At 36.0% G+C, this 22983-nt stretch overlaps 2 protein-coding genes and 2 long non-coding RNA genes across 5 annotated transcripts; 3 read left to right on the plus strand and 1 right to left on the minus strand.

Moving 5' to 3' along the window:
- Positions 1-1578: 1578 nt before the first annotated feature.
- CCE-un1 (carboxylesterase clade H, member 1) lies at positions 1579-14380 on the plus strand. The gene is made up of 11 exons (XM_028170448.2): positions 1579-1790; positions 8044-8237; positions 8426-8490; positions 8588-8725; positions 8854-9135; positions 9582-9654; positions 10175-10324; positions 10956-11183; positions 12934-13071; positions 13241-13538; positions 13967-14380. Exons 1-11 carry the CDS (start codon positions 1597-1599, stop codon positions 14280-14282), a joined length of 2076 nt encoding a protein of 691 aa, XP_028026249.1. The 5' UTR covers positions 1579-1596; the 3' UTR covers positions 14283-14380.
- On the plus strand, positions 3633-5901 carry LOC149502797 (uncharacterized). The gene is made up of 2 exons (XR_016323214.1): positions 3633-5073; positions 5516-5901. It is a non-coding gene; the product is annotated as an uncharacterized LOC149502797 (long non-coding RNA).
- Positions 14381-18120: 3740 nt separating the features above from the next.
- On the plus strand, positions 18121-19190 carry LOC149502798 (uncharacterized). The gene is made up of 2 exons (XR_016323215.1): positions 18121-18371; positions 18798-19190. It is a non-coding gene; the product is annotated as an uncharacterized LOC149502798 (long non-coding RNA).
- Positions 18882-22929, minus strand: gfzf (GST-containing FLYWCH zinc-finger protein). Of its 2 annotated transcripts, none has more exons than XM_028170357.2 (6): positions 22789-22929; positions 22418-22570; positions 21873-22006; positions 21390-21456; positions 20527-20730; positions 18882-19164 (listed from the first exon to the last, which is right to left on the minus strand). In XM_028170357.2, the coding sequence occupies exons 2-6, from the start codon at positions 22556-22558 to the stop codon at positions 19009-19011; spliced, it is 702 nt and encodes a 233-aa protein (XP_028026158.2). In that variant the 5' UTR covers positions 22559-22570; positions 22789-22929; the 3' UTR covers positions 18882-19008. The 2 variants fall into 2 exon arrangements, with proteins under 2 accessions (XP_028026158.2, XP_089584220.1); XM_089728094.1 differs by lacking the exon at positions 22789-22929 and adding an exon at positions 22705-22771.
- Positions 22930-22983: the final 54 nt, after the last annotated feature.

Consider the following 22983-nt stretch of genomic DNA (forward strand, 5'->3'; position numbering starts at 1 on the left):
GTTACAACGACTGCCCCACCCTTCGAACCGAAACGCATTACTGCTTAACGGCGGAAATAGGCGGGGGGTGCTACCTACTCGTGCGGACTCACAAGAGGTCCTACCACCAGTAATTACGCAAATTATAATTTTGCGGTATTTTTTATATATTTTTTAACTGTAATTTATTTTCTTATTTTAGACCCAAACAACGTCAAGAATAGTTATAATCAAGGTACTCGATTTTTTAGTACATCGTATGTTTGTCGATAGCTCAAAAATGATTTCATTCAAGTTCTCGTAGGTACCTAATCTTTCCATTTCAGATAATGCATGGTGTCCATGGCGGGGACTCTCACTTTCCACGCTTTTCATTATGAATTTACTTTTCTACTTTTTGCCGGCTGCAGCAGTGAGACGAATTGCTACTAAAGCGAGTTTTGAAACTATAATAATATAATATTACTAGTTGGCCTGGCAAACGTTGTTTTGCCATATAATTTTTTTCTAGGAAAGATATAGGTAATAACCTAGATACCGACTGCAGCGCCATCTGCCGGGCTGATTTGTAAATCTAAACCATTCTCGAATTTACCCGAAGGTACACAGAAAATTTCATTAAAACCTGTCCAGCCGTTTAGGCGGAGTTCAGTGATAAACACACGCATATGAGAAATATATATATATATATAAAGATATCCTAATTCTGATGATCCTGGTCCGGATATTAGGAGGTGAAATTAATAAACATATTATATCGTTTTATATTATAAATATTATAGATATGATACAGGTCAAGGTTAAGTAGTTTATAATAAAACGTGTTAAAAGCAGTCCTGACAGAAGATTGGAGGCAATACCATTTTTAAAAACAATGACAAACGATTTGATGATCCCTAATCTCAATTAAAGGAGAATTTAAGTAGGTACCACAAAGCTATGTCGAATTTGTTATATATATTTAAACTGCAATAAAAGGGAATCTCTGAGACACTGATGATAAGTAGATGATTCCAAGTTTTTATCCTTGGCTGTACACCGACCTAACATACCAACGACCTAACATATGAAATTCTCAATCAACACGTAATCGGCAGTAGCAACAGTTTTGCTTACCTTATTTTTCTACATAACATTTCCTTAGTCCTATTGAGTACTGATGAAATTGAAATTCGTATGGGTTTGTAAGACCTCGACCAATTTCTTTTTGGTGCGAATTGGTAATGCATACCGGTACCAAAAAATATCGAAAGGCTTTTAAATAAATATCGAATATCTAGCGTCGTGAAGCGACTTCGTTGAAGAAGATCTGAAGAATATATGCAATCTGTCAAGTCATCACGCTTGTCGAGGTAAAATAAAATCGGAAAAGAAATTAGGACCAAAAAAAGGTTAGGGAAAGACAACCTTTATTAAAAAGTTAAAGTGAGTAAAAAAATATTGGTTTAAGTAAGTTAGTATACATAAGTAATAAGTAAAGTATAAACATGTATAAGTAATAAGTGCTTATAGTGATAATAAAAAAAAAGAGGAATTATTTCAGTATTTTTAGTAAAATAGAGATTAAAATTATCGTAGGATGTGGGTTCCGGTTCTGCAACTATCGTTGCTTTAGTGATGATTTGGCACTGGTCCTGTGTTGTTGTTCTGCTGACTTGGTCAGCTCCCGCTACAGCTGTTGTCGGAGGTGCGCCGGCGTCACCTCCGGAACCCGATGCAGCTGTAGTTTTCATCCAGCGACATGGCAGAAGCGCGAGGCTAGAGGGTCTCAAAGACGACAAACTCGGTTACTACACTTTCTTTGGGATAAGGTAGGTTTAATAATAACTTTTCAATCAGCTCCCCATCTCAATTGAAAACCTTATGATATTAAAGAAAACATAGTGGCTGAATACATCCAGGCGTGCTCTAGTGGCTGAATACATCCAGGCGTGCTCGTGTTGAGTGATGCGACACTACCGGGCTTTAAAACGTGAAAGTAAGGAAGGGAACATTTAATTTTACATAGGAAGGCTCGACGAATTTCAGCCCTCAAAACAGGCCAGGTTTCGTAGCGGCTATGGCTATTTTTGCCTACCTATTCCCTGGTAGCCTAAGAGGCTATTTCAGTTTTGCGTGGACCGGTAGGTCAGCTTTCACGGACTCAACCTGAGAGCCTGAGAGCACTAGCAAAAGAAGTGCTTCGCAGTATCAACCACCGGATCGGAATCACGACCCACTGAGAAGGTCCAGCGAGAAACTTAGTGAACTATGTTTATGAGTTAGTTCGCCCGTCGAACTCTTCTCCGTAACTGACGAGTTCGAAGAGGACGGTGACCGCTGCTTGAACAGCGTACAGGAGTAGATCCAGGGGATCCGATAAGACGTGTTTCGGGTGATTGGGTTTTCCGTTGATGATGATGGTGTTGATTACATAGGTACCTGCGTAGCACGGTTCCGGAACAATTACCAAAGTGAAAGAATACCATCGTGTAATTAAAATGATACTCTAAAAGTTCGTAAATTTTCATATTACGGTTGGCAAGATATTTTAGAAATCCAGACGAGCAGTTAGAAACAACCAACCTATCTATAGTTAGCGTGAAACAGTTATGCTGTCCGGCTTATAATCGCTATAGAATACAACTGAGACTTCGAAATCATGTCGAAAAAATGTGAGCTTCGAATGCGAAGAGCACACGAAAAAAGGTCCTCTGATTGTGTATTTTAATTCTTACAGTACTTAGTTTTACTATCTCATATACAGATAGTTGATGACTAAGTACAGCAACTTAAAGAAATTTAGAACGATAACATAATTACAAAATACACTTCGTAGATAATGGCCATAGTGCTTCTTTGAGTGGACTGTATTTAGTTCTGATTAAACTTACAAACGTTGATTACTGAGCTTACGAGGTTTATGGTGTCATAATCGAGTATACACACATTTATATGATAAAGGGGCTTATACCATATTGCAGTTAAGTAAATAAAATGTAGCTTAAAACTAAAGCTACATGCTTTGTGAATAGTACTGGATAAGACAAACCAATGCACAGTGGGTCGATACTATGATTTTAGTGACTTAGGCACCAACTTTGTTTTTTTACATTTTTCTTTATGTAGATAGATAGAGCTCGTTAATCTAAATAATAATTGTTTTAGGCAAAAATGACAAAAACTTTATAGTTTGGTCAGAAAAATGTGTTTTGTGATTTTTTTGTATGGAGCGGGTCACATTAAATTAAATTCCTGCTAAGTACTGCGAGGTCCCGCTTTGAAACTTTATTTTCCTTACACCTTGTCTAGTCTACTATCATTTGATGCTATGAACATGTGCATAAAGTTGCAACTCTGCCAAATAAATGGATCGAAAAAAATTAATAAATACATAGAATAAAAACCTTTATATTTTTTTTCGTAATTGCTTTTAAGTTAAATTTGATATGGATTAGTAAGTAAAAGCACGTAATGATACCCATAATTACACAATACCTAACAACAATACGTTTAGTAGGTCTCTAATTAAGCAATCTCTCTAATTATTAGGATAGTTAACATTATTTAATGAGGATAACTAGTTAAGCAACCATTACTGGGTAGTAGAAAATATAGTAAATATTTGTTTGTCTCTGGAAGTATAAAGTGACCATGTTTATTATATACTAACTAGTGTTCGTTTATTCGTACTACTACTAACATCTCGTGATTGTCGTTGTGATCTTCCTTTTTCCGTTATAATGAATAATTTTGTTAACAATTTAGAATTATTTATGATTTTAAGAGAGCAACTACAGTCGCTGTCTGATAATAAAAAACTCTTTCAATTCCTACAAAATCAAATAAACGTGACCGAAGTATTGAGCTCCAAAAATTCTATACGCACTTTTGTTCAAATATAAGTGCAATATAAAAACGAAGTAGTCGCATGTTAGCACAGTTTATAAGAAAAAATGTGATTGGTTAGAAGGTGCAATAAACTGGCCCGTAGGAATGATACCTGAAGCTATTAACACTGTACAGGAAAGACTCGAGATTTCTACTACTGAAGATGTTGAAAATGTACCACCCTCAAATGTACCACAGAAGCCTCGACATCTACTTTTACACCTCGAAACCTTTTGAAGAATTGGGATCCAGGCAAAAACGAAGACGCATTGAACAAATTTACCAATCGCTTTCGTTATCCCCGGATGAAATGAAAGCTACTACAATTGCTAGTTTGAGAAACACTGGAAATGAAGATGTAGGAGAAATAATAAACCACTTGTCAAATCACCCCGAAGATCTAGAAAAAGTTAAGGAGTGTTTAAGTACAAGTAAAGTGAAAAGTAGTACATATTCTCCCGATAAGGCACTATTAGTTTCACTTAAATTAAGTAAGTGGCAGTATATAAACCTAAGAGAAGCAGCAAGTGAAAATGGGTCTGATTTATACCCTTCTTAATATAAAATTAAGCAAGGAAAAACCAAATGTTATCCAGGGAAAGACGAGGTAATTATTACTGAAGAAGGAGCTGCTATTAAAATGCAAGCATTACTAAACTTGGCGCTATATAGGCTCTTAGATGTGATTACTTCGGATTTGGACTCAGCAAGAGAGCTACTGCTTATAAGCAAATAGGCTTTGATAGAGCCCCAGGTCAAAGTAATTATAAACAGAAAACTGAAACAGAGTTTGATGATTCATCTATTTTCATGGTCAGTCTAGTTCTTATAAGGCTTCAGACATTTGATGGAACAGTTGCTTGGGAAAACGATCTACCCTAATCAACTTTTTATTGCCGTCCAATAATGTTTAAATTTACAAAAGAAACGCAGTCAACAGTGGCAATTATAAAAGCTAGCATAACAGAAGAAATAGAATGACTTCAGCCATCAAAAATCAAACAAGTTGAAGTGAAGCATCAATTGCACATGACGATGATAGACGGCAAAATAACCTCATATTTGTTAGAAACATTTTCTGCTATCTGTGATATTTGCGAAGCAAAACCGTCAGTTTTTTGGAGTCACTTGCTTGTCAAAGAGAAAATAATGAAGAAATATTCCAGTATGGAATACCATCTTTACATGCCTGGATAAGATGCATGGAGTGCTTACTTCATATCGGTAAATATAATTTTATTACTTCACAATTTTTTCATCGTACGTGGTTTCCTGTGAGATTATTTTTTATGACACTTTTTTGTTTTCGTCTTATCGTTTGGACTTCAAGAAATGGGGTTACAGGGGGGGATGACAAAGAAAAAATATCAATCAGAAAGAGCGCTATACAGTAAGCGTTTAAAAAGGAATGCGGTTTATTTATGGATGTTTTCAAGCAAGAAGTAGGAACAACCAATGATGACAATACTGCCAGAAGATTTTTCAGGGATGCAGAAGGAACAGCCCGCATAACAGGAATACGTAAAGATTGAATAGAGAGGTTTCACGTGATTCTTCAGACTGTTGCATCTGGAGAGCGCGTGGACCTTTCCAATTTTTCCGAATTTTGTAGATATACTGCAGAATTGTATGTTAATTTATATCCCTGGTATTATATGCCTTTCAGTATCCATAAATTGTTGGCTCATGGCGGTGATATACAATAATGAAGAACTTTGGTGCCATTCGAATAGGTAAGCTCTCGGAAGAGGCAGCGGAAGCTCTCAATAAAGATTTTCGGAAATATACAGAGAGTTGTTATTTTTGAAAAATAAGTAGAACGTCGACTAATGAGGATATTTTACACAATCTTCTTTTGTCTTCTGGCCTAAAGATCGAATGGTGAAACAAAATATATAAAACTTAGAGAGATTGCTTAATTAGAGACCTACTAAATGTATTGTTGTTAGGTATTATGTAATTATGGGTATCATTACGTGCTTTTACTTACTAATCCATATCAAATTTAACTTAAAAGCACTTACGAAAAAAAATATAAAGGTTTTTATTCCATGTATTTTTTTATTTTTTTCGATCCATTTATTTGGCAGAGTTGCAACTTTATGCACATGTTCATAGCATCAAATGATAGTAGACTAGACAAGGTGTAAGGAAAATAAAGTTTCAAAGCGGGACCTCGCGGTACTTAGCAGGAATTTAATTTAATGTGACCCGCTCCATACAAAAAAATCACAAAACACATTTTTCTGACCAAACTATAAAGTTTTTTTCATTTTTGCCTAAAACAATTATTATTTAGATTAACGAGCTCTATCTATCTACATAAAGAAAAATGTAAAAAAACAAAGTTGGTGCCTAAGTCACTAAAATCATAGTATCGACCCACTGTGCAATGTGTCCAAAACAGATATATTTATTAGTAATCAAACAAAGTTTAACTCACCTACAAGTTGCCGTAATATTACTATTACTCTGTATGTATGAGAATTTAAAAATCTACAGTTTGATGATAACACAAAAATTAGGAATAAGTGAAAATGTGATAAAAAAATCCATTACAGTCAATGATAGTAGTCAAGTTAGTATAGTAGAGAAAAGTTGGATGATTGTACAAAACATGATATTTTAATGGTTTCTTTGTAATGAAAATAATATATCTTACGTACTATGGGGAATGCGAATCCTACTAATATTATAAACATAAAATGTTTGTACAGATGTTTGGATGTTTATCACTCAATCATGAGTAAACAGTTAAACAGATTTGGATGAATATTGGCACATAGATAGACCAAATCCTAGATTAACATTAATTTAAATATTAATTATTAAGTATTATAACCTATATAAATTAAGGTAATAATACTTTGCAATAAATTTACTTTAAATGTTATTTTAATTGGATTTTAGTTCCGTTTTTCTTCTTAGATCGCTTTGGTGTCGATTTAGATAGTGCTACAATTTTATTACCGTAATTTAGTTAAAGGAGCAAAATATTAATATGTATTAAGTTCTTTCTCCTAAAGAAATGTAAGGATTGTCGGTCTGCGTTTTATGTGTTATTTATGAAAATGACTTCGTTAACTTTATGAATGAAGATTTACTTGAAAAATACATATTCATGACAGTCATTGTCATTAATAAATGCTGAAAGTGGCCTGAGTTCACCTGGGCAGTTCTTGCTTTTTACATGGTCAGCTATATGTTAGCTGTCCGAGAGTATCTTACTTAAGTTACTGGAGCCCCCGCGGATGTCTAAGGCGTAATTACATGCGGTAATTCGACGCGTTATAAGAGACGTTATAAGAGTATAAAATTATTATTTTCAGGACAATTACCGTAACATTCGTGTTATGAACAGGTCTGTTTGCTCTTTGTCTGGGTGCTTATTATCTATATAATTATGTATTTATTTAAACGTATATAAGTATGTATGACAGTTTCTGGTACCCAAAATGCAGGAACTTCTGATTTGAGGCCTGATGACCGTTTGTGATTTGTTCCCAGTATAACAATCTTATTATTACCTATTATGCCCTTCAATAAGTTTGTATTAAGTGTGCCACGTGCTGAGTGACCTTCTCCAATAGTAAAATGATTTATTACTAAACGTGATAATTTTGTAGAAATAAATTTAATATTAGCGGATGTATAGATAACTGTTTCCGTTGCTCAGCAGATTAATCGCTATTTTACGCAACACATTCAATCTAGGCATTTAAATTTATCTAAAATAGCTTCTGTTATCGAAATGATTTGACAATTTCTAGATAGTTTTTTTAAATTACTACTAAACTTAACCAATAAATGGACTACCAAAACTACCGGTGTGTGTAGTTCGCATTGATACAATAATACTATGATAATGGTAATGGAATTATTATTGATCGAATCTAAGATTAAATTAAAGATTAGATATAATGCTTTCTGTAATTACGATACCTAAAATAAAAAAAATATGATTTTAGAAATTAGAAACAAGAGCTTGATCTTTGCTGAAAGTCTACGTATTGTCAATAAGACATTCATTGGAAAGAGAAACACACACACACACACACACATACTTAATAATCATATTGCTATAAGCATTATTACAAATGTAACGTAATGTGTGTATGTAAAATATTGAAGCAAGAAGTTTCATTGATACGATCTTAGTTATACTGTATTTCATATTTATTTAACTTTCTGTAGATATGCTGAGCCACCGCTAGGACCACGAAGGTTCCAACGGCCAGTGAGGCAGTATTTAGCAAGTGAGCTGAACGCCACGAGACAATGCTTACCGTGTCCGCAACGAGACCCTTACTATCCCGACCGATTTATTGGTCACGAAGATTGTTTGTGTCTCAATGTATTCGCTCCCAAAATGCCTGGAGATGAACGAGGTAATTAATTTCATATTGTTTTTCGTCCAAACTTTTTTTTTTACTTAAAGGTTCCCACATACTTTTGTTAAGCCATATATAAGGAATAAAATAATTATGATATAAGGATAGAAAAGTCTGGTAAGGTTGGCAGCGACTTTGCTTTGCTATTGCATGCTTTGCTTATTTGTATAATTTTTACTTTTCAGGTTGCCCAGTAGTCTTCTTTGTCCACGGAGGCAACTATAAAAGCGGTTCTGCGTCTGCATATGGAGTAAGATGTGAATCATTTAAAAATAAATTTGTAATTTGAATAAACTTTATACACGATACATATTTAATGTTAACAAAATAAATATTTACTTCCATAGGGCCAACATCTTACTCAAAAAGATACTATATTGGTGACGGCGCAGTATCGCTTAGGATCTTTAGGATACCTTAGTACTGATGAAAGAGATGCAGCTGGAAACGTTGGTTTATTTGACCTACATGCTGTAATGGCCTGGGTAAATACCTCTTTAATTTTTATTTATTTATGTTTATTTATGTATACATAATTATGTTACGAAATACGTTAAGTGGCTTCGATTTCCAAACTTCAACAATGAATGTCCAAGCATTTTCAACTTTTTAGATTCAAGACTATATAACGTTTTTTGGTGGTGATCCAACTCGAGTTGTTGTAATGGGCCAAGGTTCGGGTGGGAGCGCTGCATCACTTTTAGCAATGTCAGCGGAAGGACGTACCGCGACTGGTGTCGCTGCGTTATCAGGTGCTCCTCTATCACCAGGGGCAGTTAGACCTGAACCAGCTAAACACGCCGATACCATAGCAGAACGTACTGGATGCCCAAAGAGACCTGCAGAGAGTCTTATTAAGTGCCTTCGACAGGTACCCGTGGAAAAACTAATTATGGTGAGTTATATCGACATTCTTGAATTATTTGTATTTTCAAAGTGGTGCTTGTAAACACAGAATACGAACGCAAACAATGCAACTGAGGTGCGCACACACACATACCTTCTCAATGGAGCTGAAGGTGGCACTCTGAATGTACTGTTTATGCGTTCTCATAATAGCTTAACGATTAGTATAATGATGCATGTACTTTAAGGATTTTTACTAAGTTAAACTAATTAACAATTTTTTTTAAAAATAGTTACATTAGTTTACATTAGTTAAATCTAAAATTTTGACGTAAGGATTAAATGAAAGTTAAAAATATGGCACGTAGACAAAATTATATAAATAGTTACAATGTTTCGTTCATCGAGTCATCAGACACTTATTAGGCAGTCTTCGGAGAACGCTAAAAAACGCACATCTTAACATGCGTATTGATTTCTCATTTACTCTCTAAGGCCGATGAAGACTTAAGCATGGATAATGCTATGGACACAATGAAGTTTTTGGATGAAATATCTGGACGCTCAGGCAAGTATATATTTTATTCATCTAATAACAAAGCATCTAAGTACAGTAACGCCAAGTCACAAACGGCGCTCATTTAACTCCTTCTCAAGCAATCTTTTTTCCGCTCCCTATTCACTAGTACCCCCTAAGGGAATATTCCAGCTATGTACGAACGGGTAGGTGAGTTCACGGATTCAACCTAACGCTAGCCCTAGCAAGACCTTCGCAGAATCTACCACCGGATCGGAATCACGATCCCCTAAGAAGATCCGGCGAGAAACTCAGTTGGCTGCATCTACGCGTTAGCTCGCTTGACGAACTCTTCTTCGTAATCGACGAGTTTGACGAGGACAGTGACCTGTACTTGAGGGGCATGCAGGCCGCGTAAGCGAACACTATACTTGCGTAGAGCAGCTCATCACGGAACAAGAAATTGTTACGGTTCTGAGGACACTGAACTACCTAATGTATAAGGCAATTAAAAAGCACCTCGCCTAACTAAAGTTGAATAAAATCTCGAATTAAAAACTCGTAATTGCAGGTGCTGGAGCTCGCGTAGAAGGTGAGGATGACAAACGAGCCTTGCCACCAATTGTATCGGAGAAACCGGCTGATTCTTTAAAAAAGAAAACGAAAAGACCTCCTATGTTGACCGGTGTCACTTCTGCAGAGACATCCAGAGCCGTTTTCGGTAGGTCTCACGAGTAGCTGAACTGAAAGAACTCAATGAACTATTCACTTGAATGAACTGAATGCAACTATTCACTTTGATACATTAGCTCTGATCCTTTTTTATTGCTTAGATGGATGTATGAGTATACGACCCATCTGGTATCAAGTGGCTACCGGAACCCATAGACATCAACAACGTAAATGCCGCAACCTGACATGAGTTTAAGGTCTCAGTTTTTACAGAACTATGGCTACCGAACCCTTCAAACCGAAACGCATTATTGCTTCACGTTCATTAATAGGCAGTTGGTGGTACCTAGCCCTGCGGACTCACAAGACGTGCTATCACGAGTAATATTGCAAACTATAATTTTTATTAATAGATGTTATTCCTTTACCGTGCAAGTCAATCGTGAACATTTATAGTTAAGTAAGTATTTCATTAGAAAAAATGGTACCTGCCTTTCTGATTTCAACTTTGGCACATTTATGACATTGCGATGAGATTACACCGGGTATCTTTCCCGTTTTCCAATATTAAATTCCGGTAATTATAAAATAAGTTTATCTGCATGATATCTACCAGAAATAATGTGCCAGAACGATCAATTAATCAAAATAAAATATATATGATATCTTTTCTTTTGCAGGAAAATACAACAAGTTTCTAACTAACCAATTACAGGCCGTTAAGGACTTCATTAAAAAAGACTTGGTCGGTGGTCTACAAGGTGTTGTGCAAGGCGTCGATGGTCTACTGCCTATAACGGCAGTGGTCGGATCTATACTTCCTATATCATTGACGGATTACTATGGATCGGTCTTCAATACAACTTTAAACGCAGTCGATGGTTTATCTCAAATAGTTGAAGCCACAGGTAAGACTGAGGACATTCTAAAATCATAGGTATCGTGGGAAATATGGCAGGTTCAACAATTGACTTCTCTTCTTTTTCTCCATCTTACCTTACTAGGTGGGGTCGGCACAGCTAATTTTTCTCTTTCATTCTCTTCTATCAGTCGTCATCTCAACACTCACTCCTCTCTTTCGTTATTCGCACACTCCATCCATGTCTTCTTCGGTCGACGTCTTCCCTCTTCTACCTTGTAGTACCATTTCCATACATCTAGTCACATGGATCTTCTCTCTACGCATCACATGTCCATACCACTTTTTTTTTATCCTACCTATTCTAGTGTAACCTCGGGGGTTATTCTAGAATTCGGTGAACCGAGCTAGTAGATGAAATTACAGTGCTCAAACCGGGAGTGTTGCTAACACTGGCTCTAGCAAGAACAGTACTTCGCAGAATCTACCACCGGATCGGAAACGCGACCCACTCAGAAGATCCGGCAAGAAACTCTGTGGGCTAGTCCATACCACGCTAACCGTCCGCTCTTTAATTTGTTAATTACCGGGGCTACTTTCACACTTCCTCTGATATACTCATTGGACATCTACTGATATACACTCTACACTCGTATCACACGCTGGAAATACATATGGCGGTATTCAAATCATGCAGATAGATAGATACCATTTTTTTCTAAATACGTATTTATCAGGTATTCATAAACGTCTTCTACAATAAACGACTAATAACGTGTTAAACGAAACTCGTAAAATTTATAAACTTCCATAATGATTGGTGGTAAGACGAATTGTAATCCCGTATGGGCAGTTACCACCATCCTAACCACTTAAGCAGCTTCTGAAGCAGTCAAGTATTTCGTTGTGAAACGTGGAACGGTCACAATAGAATTCATTTGAAATTACCATCCGAGCTTTTATAGCACAGAACAAAGAACAAGCTAAACAGCCCACTTAGTGATAAGTGGGAATCGGGACCTGTAAAAGTCACAACCATAGATAATTCTACAGGTATGGTGGGTAATTTTACAAATTCAGTACATTGATTTTGCAAAAATCTAAAGTACACTGTGGTTTCTCTGTCGTGGAAATATTAATATGAGAGCAGGTGTACAGTCCGGTCCGAAAAAAATATTTTAGGGTCCTTTGAAAGCGTTACACAATGGCACCCCTCCAATGTTATCATCCCCTGTCTGTGTTAAACCTAACGGTACCCCAGATCCGACACCCTTCAGGTAAACAAGATTGTGTTTAGGGTTCAGTTGGGAAACGTGTTCCTAACTGATTCCAGAGTGATATGATCTAAATATTTTGTGAGCTTTGACTGATGTTTGAGTTACACTACAATTTTATTACAGCTTAAGTCAACATGTTAGATATCTCAGAAATAAACAAGGAAGTAAGATTCTTTATTTCGAAAATCAAATACCACATTCAAACAGCCCGAAGCTAGGTGTTCTTGTGTTATGGATATTATTTAAAAGATTTGGGATTTCAATAAAGTTTTCTTCAGCGATAATTATTCAAAATAAAAATCTGTTCTTAAAAGCATTAGGTACTTACTCAGAAATACATACTTTACATAAAAATAATTTACCCACCGTCCTTTTTTTTTTAATTAAGAATCATGGCTTTTGTTTTCAAATGTGCTGTTAATGTAACCTACGCAAAGAAAGGAATAAATTTAGAGTTTTATAATTTATATTTATGTATTACGTGCCATTCGAATTCGTTCAATGTATGTTTAAAAATCACAGGTGATGCTTTGTTCAACTTTCCTGCGTACCAGAGTGTTCGCCAGTGGAGCGCAGGGGGTCCCGCTTATCTATATAGCTTTGAATACGTTGGGAACCTTAGTAAAGGGTCATATTTTCTACCTGGACTTGCCCTTACTGGTTAGTACAACTTTTTGTGGATACATATTTTGAAGAGCAGAAAAATATATTTAAATCATTGCTTTTGCTTTAGAAAAGTCACTACCGATTATTAATATAAAATTGATTTAATTTCATTACAAGTTTAATTAATGTTGAAAGCAAATTGATAACTGTGCTCTTTTTTTAGATAACTCAAATGATATGAAAGTATATGAAAACAAAATGAAGGGCCCAGCTCACGGAGATGAGCTTGCCTACATATTCGAACCGTTAGACACCGAAGGAAAATCAATGAGTGGTGCAGTATCCGACAGTGATGCTAAAGTTAGGGACAACTTTGTAGATCTCATTTCCAAATTCGCGCACAGCCTTAATGGAGAAGAGAACAATACAAAGACGAATTTGATGGGCTTGCAACCGTATTCAGAAGAAAATGATCAGTTCTTAAAAATCAATGATGGCATCAAAACAGATAAAGGGTTTAGGTACGTGAAACATTAGAATTTAACTCAGGTTAGATTTAGAGGTCTGGAGGCCTAGGGGCAACAGAGATGCCGAGGCCCCCTGGCCCCAAATTATTTTCCAATAAAATGAACAATTTTTTTCAGTCGAGTTTTCCAATATATAATTTATTGTAAAACCACGTAGATTTTCATAGTATTTAACAAACATATATAAATATAATCGGAGACAAGAATTATCTAAAATTTAATTTCGGAGGAAGGAAAAGATGTTTACTTGTGGGAATTTGAATTTTTTTTTCTAAATTCTCTTTTGTAGGGGCCCTCCGTTTGTCCTAAATCCGGCCCTGATTCAACTCATACTTTTAGTGAATATATTGATAATAGTTGTGATATTTGAAGCGTTTAGTTTGTAGCGATTAGTTTGTAACTGAAATTAAAACTATTCTCAGGTTTTGCCAGATGGGCTTATGGGGTGGAATGGCGGATAGACTAACAGGAGCTCTCTGCAAAAATTTAATTGGGGATTTGTTATCCAAATTGCCGATACCCTTGCCAGTGGACAAGTTGCCGGTAGATAATCCTTTGAACAATTTGGGATTAGGCAATCTCGGAGGAAACAAACTACCATTAAACAATCTTGGGGGAAATAAAAACATGCTGGTGCCAGGTCTGCTCGGCAGGAAGCCTACAGAGCCGCCGAGGGTCCAACAAGTAACCAGGAGGACAACGCGAGGCTCTCTCTTTGGACTTCCTATAGACTTTTAAGTTCATTACCTCTGTCATAATAATTAACATGTTATGTAAATTGTTTGCTTGATAGGACTATAAAATAATTAAAAAACAAAAATTAATATTGTCTAACATGTTTTGGTTTTTACTTTTTCTTTACCATAACAAAATAAGTGCGTTAACATCAATAATACTCGTAATGACAATCACAAATCAATTAAAAGACAGATAAAAAATGTAAACATAGACTTGTTGATCAATACTGAAAGTACTGAGAATCCAACTACAGTACGATAGTATTTATTATTCATAAAATTTATATTCTCTATTTAACTCTTGTATATTTATTGTGTACTAGCTGACCCGGCAGACTTCGTAGTGTCTCAATCGATTAATAAAAGAGGGACCTTTAGTATTAAAATGGACTTAAAACAAACAAAAGGAATCCGTCCGACGCGACGGGGGACACATCAAAGGAAAAACAAAATTGTTATTTTTATTTAATTCCGGGCATTTTCATATTTATCTACATTTTAAACCTTCTCTGGACTTCCACAAATAATTCAAGACCAAAATTATCCAAATCGGAACAGCCGTTCTCGAGCTTTAGCGAGACTAACGAACAGCAATTAATTTTTATATATATAGATTACAAGTCTTTCTGTTTTCATATAAAATTAATAGATATGTATGTAACCACTCAGGTTATTATAAAATTGCGGAGATGTTATTGTATATGGACTTTGGTAGACAGTTACAACAAGCTGGCCTTGAGCTCGTACACCCGTCTTCGGAATAAAAAATAAATTAAAAAGTATAGGTACTAAATGTTAATTGTACAGATGAAAATACAATTTAGTGCTAAACGCACATTTAGGTGTTTGTGCAATTATTGTGGATGGCCTGGAAACTTTGGTGCTTAATTCAAACTCTCAGCTGGGAGTGCAGAGTTTGCTAACAACAGCCCGAGTGGCCCCCTAAGGCCTAATAGTTCAAGGACAGCAGTTCTTCGCGAATGTATTTAATACCAGATCGGAATCGCGTGCTTGTGAGAAGAGCTGACAAGAAATGCAACAGACTTATGTTTTAGATTAAGAGTTTGCCAAACACTTCAAGTGTGTCATTAATGAAAAGCTTCCTTTATTTATATTGTTCGGCTGGGTGGGTAAACAACCGGGGAGACTCTTGCTATAAATGCATACATATAAATATATATTGTAAAATATAGTTTTTCAGAAGAGATCACGGCCCACCTGGTGTTAAGTGGTAACCGGAGCCCATAGACATCAACAACGTAGATGTCGCTACCCGTCTTGAAACATGAGTTCTAAGTTGAAGTTTGTACAGTACAACGGCTGCCCCACCCTTCAAATTGAAACGCGTTACTGCTTCACGGCAGAAATAGGCTGGTGATCGATCTACCCGTGCGGGCCCATAAGACACTTATAGTAACCGGCAAACATCGTGAGCAAATGACCTTGACTGCGCAGAACCGAATTTTAGATCACTTTGGTGGTGAGGGTGAGGCGCGACGGCAGGGGAAATCGTATCGAGCGCGTTATTGGTAGATCAGTCGAACCTTGCGTCCCGCACCGCGCCTTCGTTCCGCTTGCTCCCAAAAGTACGCTTGCGTACAGTGAAAAATCTATCGTTATTAATCGTTAAGTTATATTTTGTTATAATTGCTTGTTGACTTTGTTGCCATTGCTATTTGTTGAGTGTTTGTTGATTTTTTATAAAAAATACACTATGCCGCGACAAACTGGTGTAGTATTCAAAAGAAAGGGTAGAAAAATTGTGTACGACGTATATTGCTTCATTATAAAACAGAGGAAGAATGATATTATGGAAAAAGTAAAACGGACTTCGGAAGCAACAAAAACATCAGTGAGTACTGTTAGGTGCATTATTAACGAAGCTAAAGGCTCTGGCTTGCTCATCGTGCTTGGGACTCCGGGTAAGAAAAGATCAGGGAAGAAGAAAGTTACCGGAATGGATAGTTTCGTTCAATCTGTAATAAAAAGATGTAATCATAATAACTACATAACAAGCAGCGAAACTCCGTACCGTAGAAAGGCTTCGAAAATTTTAAAGAAGATATACATTTTAATGGCTCGGAATGAAGTTTAAGACGAATTATGAAAGAGCTAGGCTTCAGATGGAAAAAAAAAACAGAAAATAATCGGAAGCTGGTAATTGAAAAAAGTAACATTCGATTACTACGAATCGAATATCTTCAAAAAATAATTAATTATAGACAAAAAAGAAGATCGAACCGACCGAGTCGTAAACTACACCGATGAGTCCTATGTCGACTTATCACGATGATGGCGACTCGGGTGATGAAAACAGTGATGATGATAATGGTCAAGATTATGATAACGAAAAAAAAATTACAAATACCAGCTTCGCTTCAACTGAACGAAGACCTGGCAACAGCTCTAGTTTTGACTTAATAGAAGGAATATCTATTTTACCCCAAGATTAAATTATTACAATTATTAACCTATATTTTTTGATGATGTTCTAATAAATATATAAATAAATACATATGTTGATTTTAATAATTTAATTGCATTATGACGCAGAGTAAATAATGTTTTTGCACGTGAGTGTACCATGCGCAAACTTACCCCCACTACGTCAACAAATGCTCAAGAAGTTTGCCGGCTATTATACCACCACGTTACAGATTATTTAAATATTGAAATAACTAGTGACGATTTAAAATAGTATGGTCTGGGTTGTATATTCAATTCTTTAAATAAAATATTAGTCTTTGTTTTTTTCTTGTAGGCAGACGAGCATACGGCCCTCCTGATGGTGAGTGGTTACCGTCGCCCATGGACTCCAGCAATGTCAGGGGCAGAGCCAAGCCGCTGCCTACCGTTTAATACTCTCCACAAGCCTCGTTTGAAGAAGGAAGCCTCGTCTGAAGTCGTCGTGGCCTAAAGGATAAGACGTCCGGTGCATTCGGATCTAGCGATGCACCGGTGTTCGAATCCCGCAGGCGGGTACCAATTTTTCTAATGAAATACGTACTTAACAATTGTTCACGATTGACTTCCACGGTGAAGGAATAACATCGTGTAATAAAAATCAAACCCGCAAAATTATAATTTGCGTAATTACTGGTGATAGGACCTCTTGTGAGTCCGCACGGATAGGTACCACCGCCCCGCCTATTTCTGCCGTGAAGCAGTAATGCGTTTCGGTTTGAAGGGTGGGGCAGCCGTTGTAACTATACTGAGACCTTAGAACTTATATCTCAAGGTGGGTGGCGCATTTACGTTGTAGATGTCTATGAGCTCCAGTAACCACTTAATATCAGGTGGGCTGTGAGCTCGTCCACCCATATAAACAATAAAAAAAAAAAAAAATGAAATGTCATAGTGCTCGGGAAACACCGTGCAGGGGAGCTCTTTCCATAACTGGATGGTACGTGGCAAAAAAGACCTCTGGAAACGCACTGTGGATGACCGCAGTGGCACCAGGTAGTATGGATGAACTCTACTCCGGTGGCGGGCGGTGCGATGGTAAAAACGTGATGCCGGAATCAACTCGAACATTTCCTCAGAGCAAGTCTTCAAAGAAGATTTCTTTTCTTCATTGCTTTGATCGCTTTTAGTACGAATACTACATGGACAGGCAAACCTTTTTCTGTCTCAGACAATGGACGTTTAAAAACCTATAAACCTATAAATAGCCACAAATACATGCATTCGACCAATACCAAAATTGTTTTTAATTAATTATGTTTACGAACACCCTGTTTTGAACGCAAACGTTCTGCTATTTACTATCACGAAAGTTCATGCGGGTACGTGGTTCCGAGAAGTTACTATATACTATATATACTATTACTATATATGTATACATCGATTGCCTTACTGTATATGAGTCGACGTGCCAGAGAAACTACCCAGTAGCAAACAAAACTTGGTCATAATGTCTCGTGTAGTACTTGTACTTTGCATTGTTTTTGTCGTCGGATACGTGACTGGAAATGCAATAAGGGAAAATGCAGAAACTTCAAACGTAAAGGATAAAAATACTACTGCAAATGATTTGGACAAACCCGTGGATTATGAAAATAAAGAAGAATGTTTTGCGATTGGACATATCGTAAGTAATTTTAATTTAAATATATTATTAAAATTGTTTTTCTGATACTATGACACAATTGATTATTTCCATTGTTTAATCACGTAGGTAATTGCTACGCCCGAAATTGTATTCATTATTATATTTGTTTACGTATTTACGCCAATAAATAAGTTTTAATAGGTCATCACCTAGTTTAAATAGTTGTCGTGATTTAATTAACATTAAATGAACATTAGGGTCATCGGTTAATAGGTCAGGGTTGTTTTATTAGGATATTTATTCTAATACTACCCACCCGACATGACAATGAGATTATGCAAATTTATTCGTTTTGTATCGTCCGATTAACTTTTAAGCTGCTATTATTTTTTTATGTTAATTCTAACTTAATCTTTAGTAATTTATATTAAAACATTACGTCAAAAAATTATTTTATTTTCACAGTGTACCAACCATAAGGACTGTTGCACGAATGCGTGTCTGGGTTATGCGAAGAAATGCGTTTCAGGGTCCGGATAAAAGCGGATAAAAAACTTGTCGTTTATTTTATTAGACATCATGTATCGATTACAAAATAATATAATAATATGTATTTAAGTAAAAATCTTGTTTGGAGCTCCTCTGTTGCGTGAGGAAATATGAAAAATATTCCAATTTAATTTTTTATGTTTCGGATAGGGTGTATAGGATGGTTGAGGTGAGTCAAGTCTGGAGGGTTAGCGGCAAAATGTTGGATCTCTTTCATGGCGCTTTCCGAAATTTTCCATAAATCTGGATACTTCACCTTAAAATCATTGTACCATTTGTGTATCTGTGAAATAAAAAAAAGTTTTATTATTCAAGTTTTTTTATTGTATGTATTTACATATACAGATTACAACACATTTTGTGTTTAAATAATATTAATATTTACTATCGATATCGTTTCATAAACCATACTAAATTTATAATTGATCTGATAAAGTTATAAAAAGAATAGTTCTATTAATTGAGATTTGCATTAATTACCTAATCCATTTTTCCAAATATCCATTTTTTTTATTGCTTAGATGGCTGGACGAGCTCACAGCCCACCTGGTTGTAAGTGGTTACTGGAGCCCATAGACATCTACAACGTAAGTGCGCCACCCACTTTGAGATATAAGTTCTAAGGTCTCAAGTATAGTTACAACGGCTACCCCACCGTTCAAACCGAAACGCATTACTGCTTCACGGCAGAAATAGGCAGGGTGGTGGTACCTACCAGCGCGGACTCACAAAAGGTCCTACCACCAGTAAAAATATTATTTACTGGTGGTAAATACATATTTGCCAATGGCTTAAATATAATAGTTTTTGAGTGAATTTCGTCTCTGACATTTATCATTTTTCGAGAGTTGCGTTTAGTAGAAGCGGCGAAAGGTTTGTGAGGGCACGAATTGACATTGGAAACTTTTTTAATCTCCGGTAAAATCTGTTCGAAGTGCCTAAGGATGCCAAAGGCTAGGCGAAGTCATATCAATTGTGATCATTGTATCATTGTAATCATTGTTTTTTTATACAAAAGTTTGTGTGGCACGGCAACAAAATAAGTTCCACGGCCATAATTTATTCTACACATACTCATCATTTTTCATTATTATTCGGAAACTCCTTGGCCTTTTTCTAAAGAAATAAGCAGAATCTAGAGAAAAAGAAGTCAAAGATAAAGTATTTTCAATGTACTCCTCTTAAGCACTGACCGAAACAGGAATGAAACATAGGCAAATAAAATAATGCAAAAAGAAATATGTAAAAAAGAAGGTAGACTGTGCGTTTATTTAGAGAGTTAACAAATTTGCAATTCGGAACGTGTGATTTTTTATTCATGAATCAAGTTGACCTCTCATAGTTAAATATGCCGAATCCACAATTCAAAATATACAACAAGAATTTGTCAATGCTTGCTAAGTGTACTGGGTGTATTCATGAATAAAAATAAAAGCGTAGTATTGTAGTCTTGATAGAAAAATAAGCAATATTATGCGTTAGCGTTCACCCTCAAAAATTCATTATGAAATAAAAAGACCTTCATACCTTAGAACATAAAATATGACGACGAAATTTATACATTTCTCTTCTTTGTTAGGCAAACAGAAATGTAAAAGTCACCGCCGCTATTTAACAATATGATAGTACATATTTATGTATTTACCTTCGTGTATTTGGAAAAGTCAAAATCTATAGCTTCTAATGTCATAGTAGAGTTGATCAAGGGGAAATCAGCTATAGTCAGGTGGTTGGCCGCCGCATAGGATGTGTTTGTTCTGGTTAGGTAAGTCTCAAGAACATCTAATGAGATGTGAACTTTTTTGAGACCCAGTGGAGTGCGTTCGTAGTCAAAGAATATAGGTGCCATCTAGAAAATAAATTTCAACCAAAACTAATGTGTACATAAGTTGTAATTGGTCCATATTATTATACTAGTATGTATAGATAGGAGATGAGCTCTCGACTTCCGCACCTACCGATATTAATATTACAAAGCATGTACCAGACTTCGAAGTTCTGCCTCATTTTTCAATAGAATAGAATTAGAGAAAAAATATAAATTCTCAGCGGATCGCCATTCCGATCCGATAGTAGATGCATTCGCAAAGCAACTGCCCTTGAGTTGTTAGGTCTCCACCGGAGGCGCTCGAGCAGCTGTTAGCAAATCCCAACCCTCCTGACTGAGCATTTGCTCTTACACCTGTCCTGGTGACACTGGAAAGGACTTAGGGCAAACAGTAATCATTCCCTCCCAAAAAAAAAAGTATCTGTTAGTAACCAAAAACCATACCCTGGTACTCGTGTCACTTATTTCAAACTGAACTAATATAGCATAAGAAAACGAACAAACTCTTCAATTTAATCTGCGTTACGATGTCAGAGATTGACAATAACCATGTTGTTATTCCGGAATCGTGGCACCTTATATTCCAAATAAATTCAATAAAGGGCCCAAATAAATTCAAGGGGAATATTTTTTTAACTATAACATCGAACTCATTATTATTAAGTGAAGTACGTACTTACTGTGTAGGCTGAGATATTAGCATAATAGCTTGATAAGTTAAAACAGAGACGGTGGTTTACGATAGCTCTGAAAAAAAAACTCACGGTATAAATGTTCTTGCTGTAAAAACATACAACAAAATTGGTAGTAATTTAATATTTAGTAATTAATTGTAATTTGATATTACTACATTTAAATTACATTCTTTGAGTAGATGTCCAGACAAATAAATGCCCCGTCTAAACGAGTTCCTGGTGTCAGTTTCATTAGACTAACGGCTCTCCGTTTAGTCGTACCAACTAACAACAGATGCAAGTTTATCAACTCATCTCATTGCTGGAGGCATTCAATGAAGTTAGCTAGGAAAGTTAGGTAATAAACATAGCCATAGTAAGTTTAAGGTGAATCAGCTATACTTTTATCTTTTGTTTAATAGCTGGGCAGATAATACTGACGATATCATTGGATGAGTATATTATTAAGAACAAAATAGAAATTTAAACCTGGACTTAGGATCCTGTGGGTACAAAGGTGAGCCAGGAGGGTACTTATCACATATATATTGTAGGATAGCATTGCATTCGCTCAAATAGAAACCATCATCGTCAAGAACAGGAATTTCTTTTTGTGGATTCATCTAGGAGAGGTAAAACACATTTATTTATTATAATTTATTATTTGCAGATGGGGAAATACTTTATTATCGTGTTAATTGCCAAGATGTAGGGCAGGATGGCCGCTATACAATATAATTTAGATTTTGACTCCAGATGGTGTTCACATTATGATGTCTATGGCTTCAGGTAATCACCAGGTACCAGTACGTCAAGAACGAAAATCTATCGAATTCGTAATGTAAATGTATGGAGTTCTCGATACGAAAACGGATCATTACATTAGATGGTAGTACTCGTTAGCTAGCCTTCGAGATTAAAATTTATGTTGTACCGTATGTCAAAATACTTTTCGTGCTCTCGATTATGAGTACAAGTTTCGAGTTTCGAGAACGTGCGAAACGAAAGTAGTTAATTATTATTTATGTTCATACCAGGGCATAATCTGATGTCATATGCTCCCCAGCGCCGAAGTCCACATTAATCAATTCAAATGGTACTTCAAGCGCGACAAGGGCTTGCCTCACAGAGAGCGACGGAGGGCCATCAGAAACGGCATATAATTTTAGAACCATTTCGGAAAGGGTCTGAAATAAAAATAAAAAAAATTACGTGATTTTTTGTCCGGTAAATTTAATTATAGCTTTAAGTACTCCATATTCTCTGTACTCGTGTAAGTATAGAAATTACGCTAATTTGGTCCGGTTTTACGCATAAATACCTGTTGATTGAAAGAATATTTAAGAAAATAAAGTATTTGTATCTGTAGTTTTACTTTAAATGTAATATTATGACGATAACTTACCTATCTTTAGTATTGTTTTTATACTATACTGTACTGTTTTTATACTGTTGTATACTGTACATTAAATAACTGCAGCTTGAGCTTCTCAATAGAGACTGGAGGTCGCCTGGCACTGAGCGGTCTGGCGAGTGGCGACTTCGCCTTTCACTTTCTGGTTATTATTATCTAGATATGCCTATTGATATAAACAATAGA

This window comes from Bombyx mandarina, chromosome 06, assembly GCF_030267445.1.
Source record: "Bombyx mandarina strain Sakado chromosome 06, ASM3026744v2".
In the NCBI taxonomy this organism is placed as follows: Eukaryota; Metazoa; Arthropoda; class Insecta; order Lepidoptera; family Bombycidae; genus Bombyx; species Bombyx mandarina.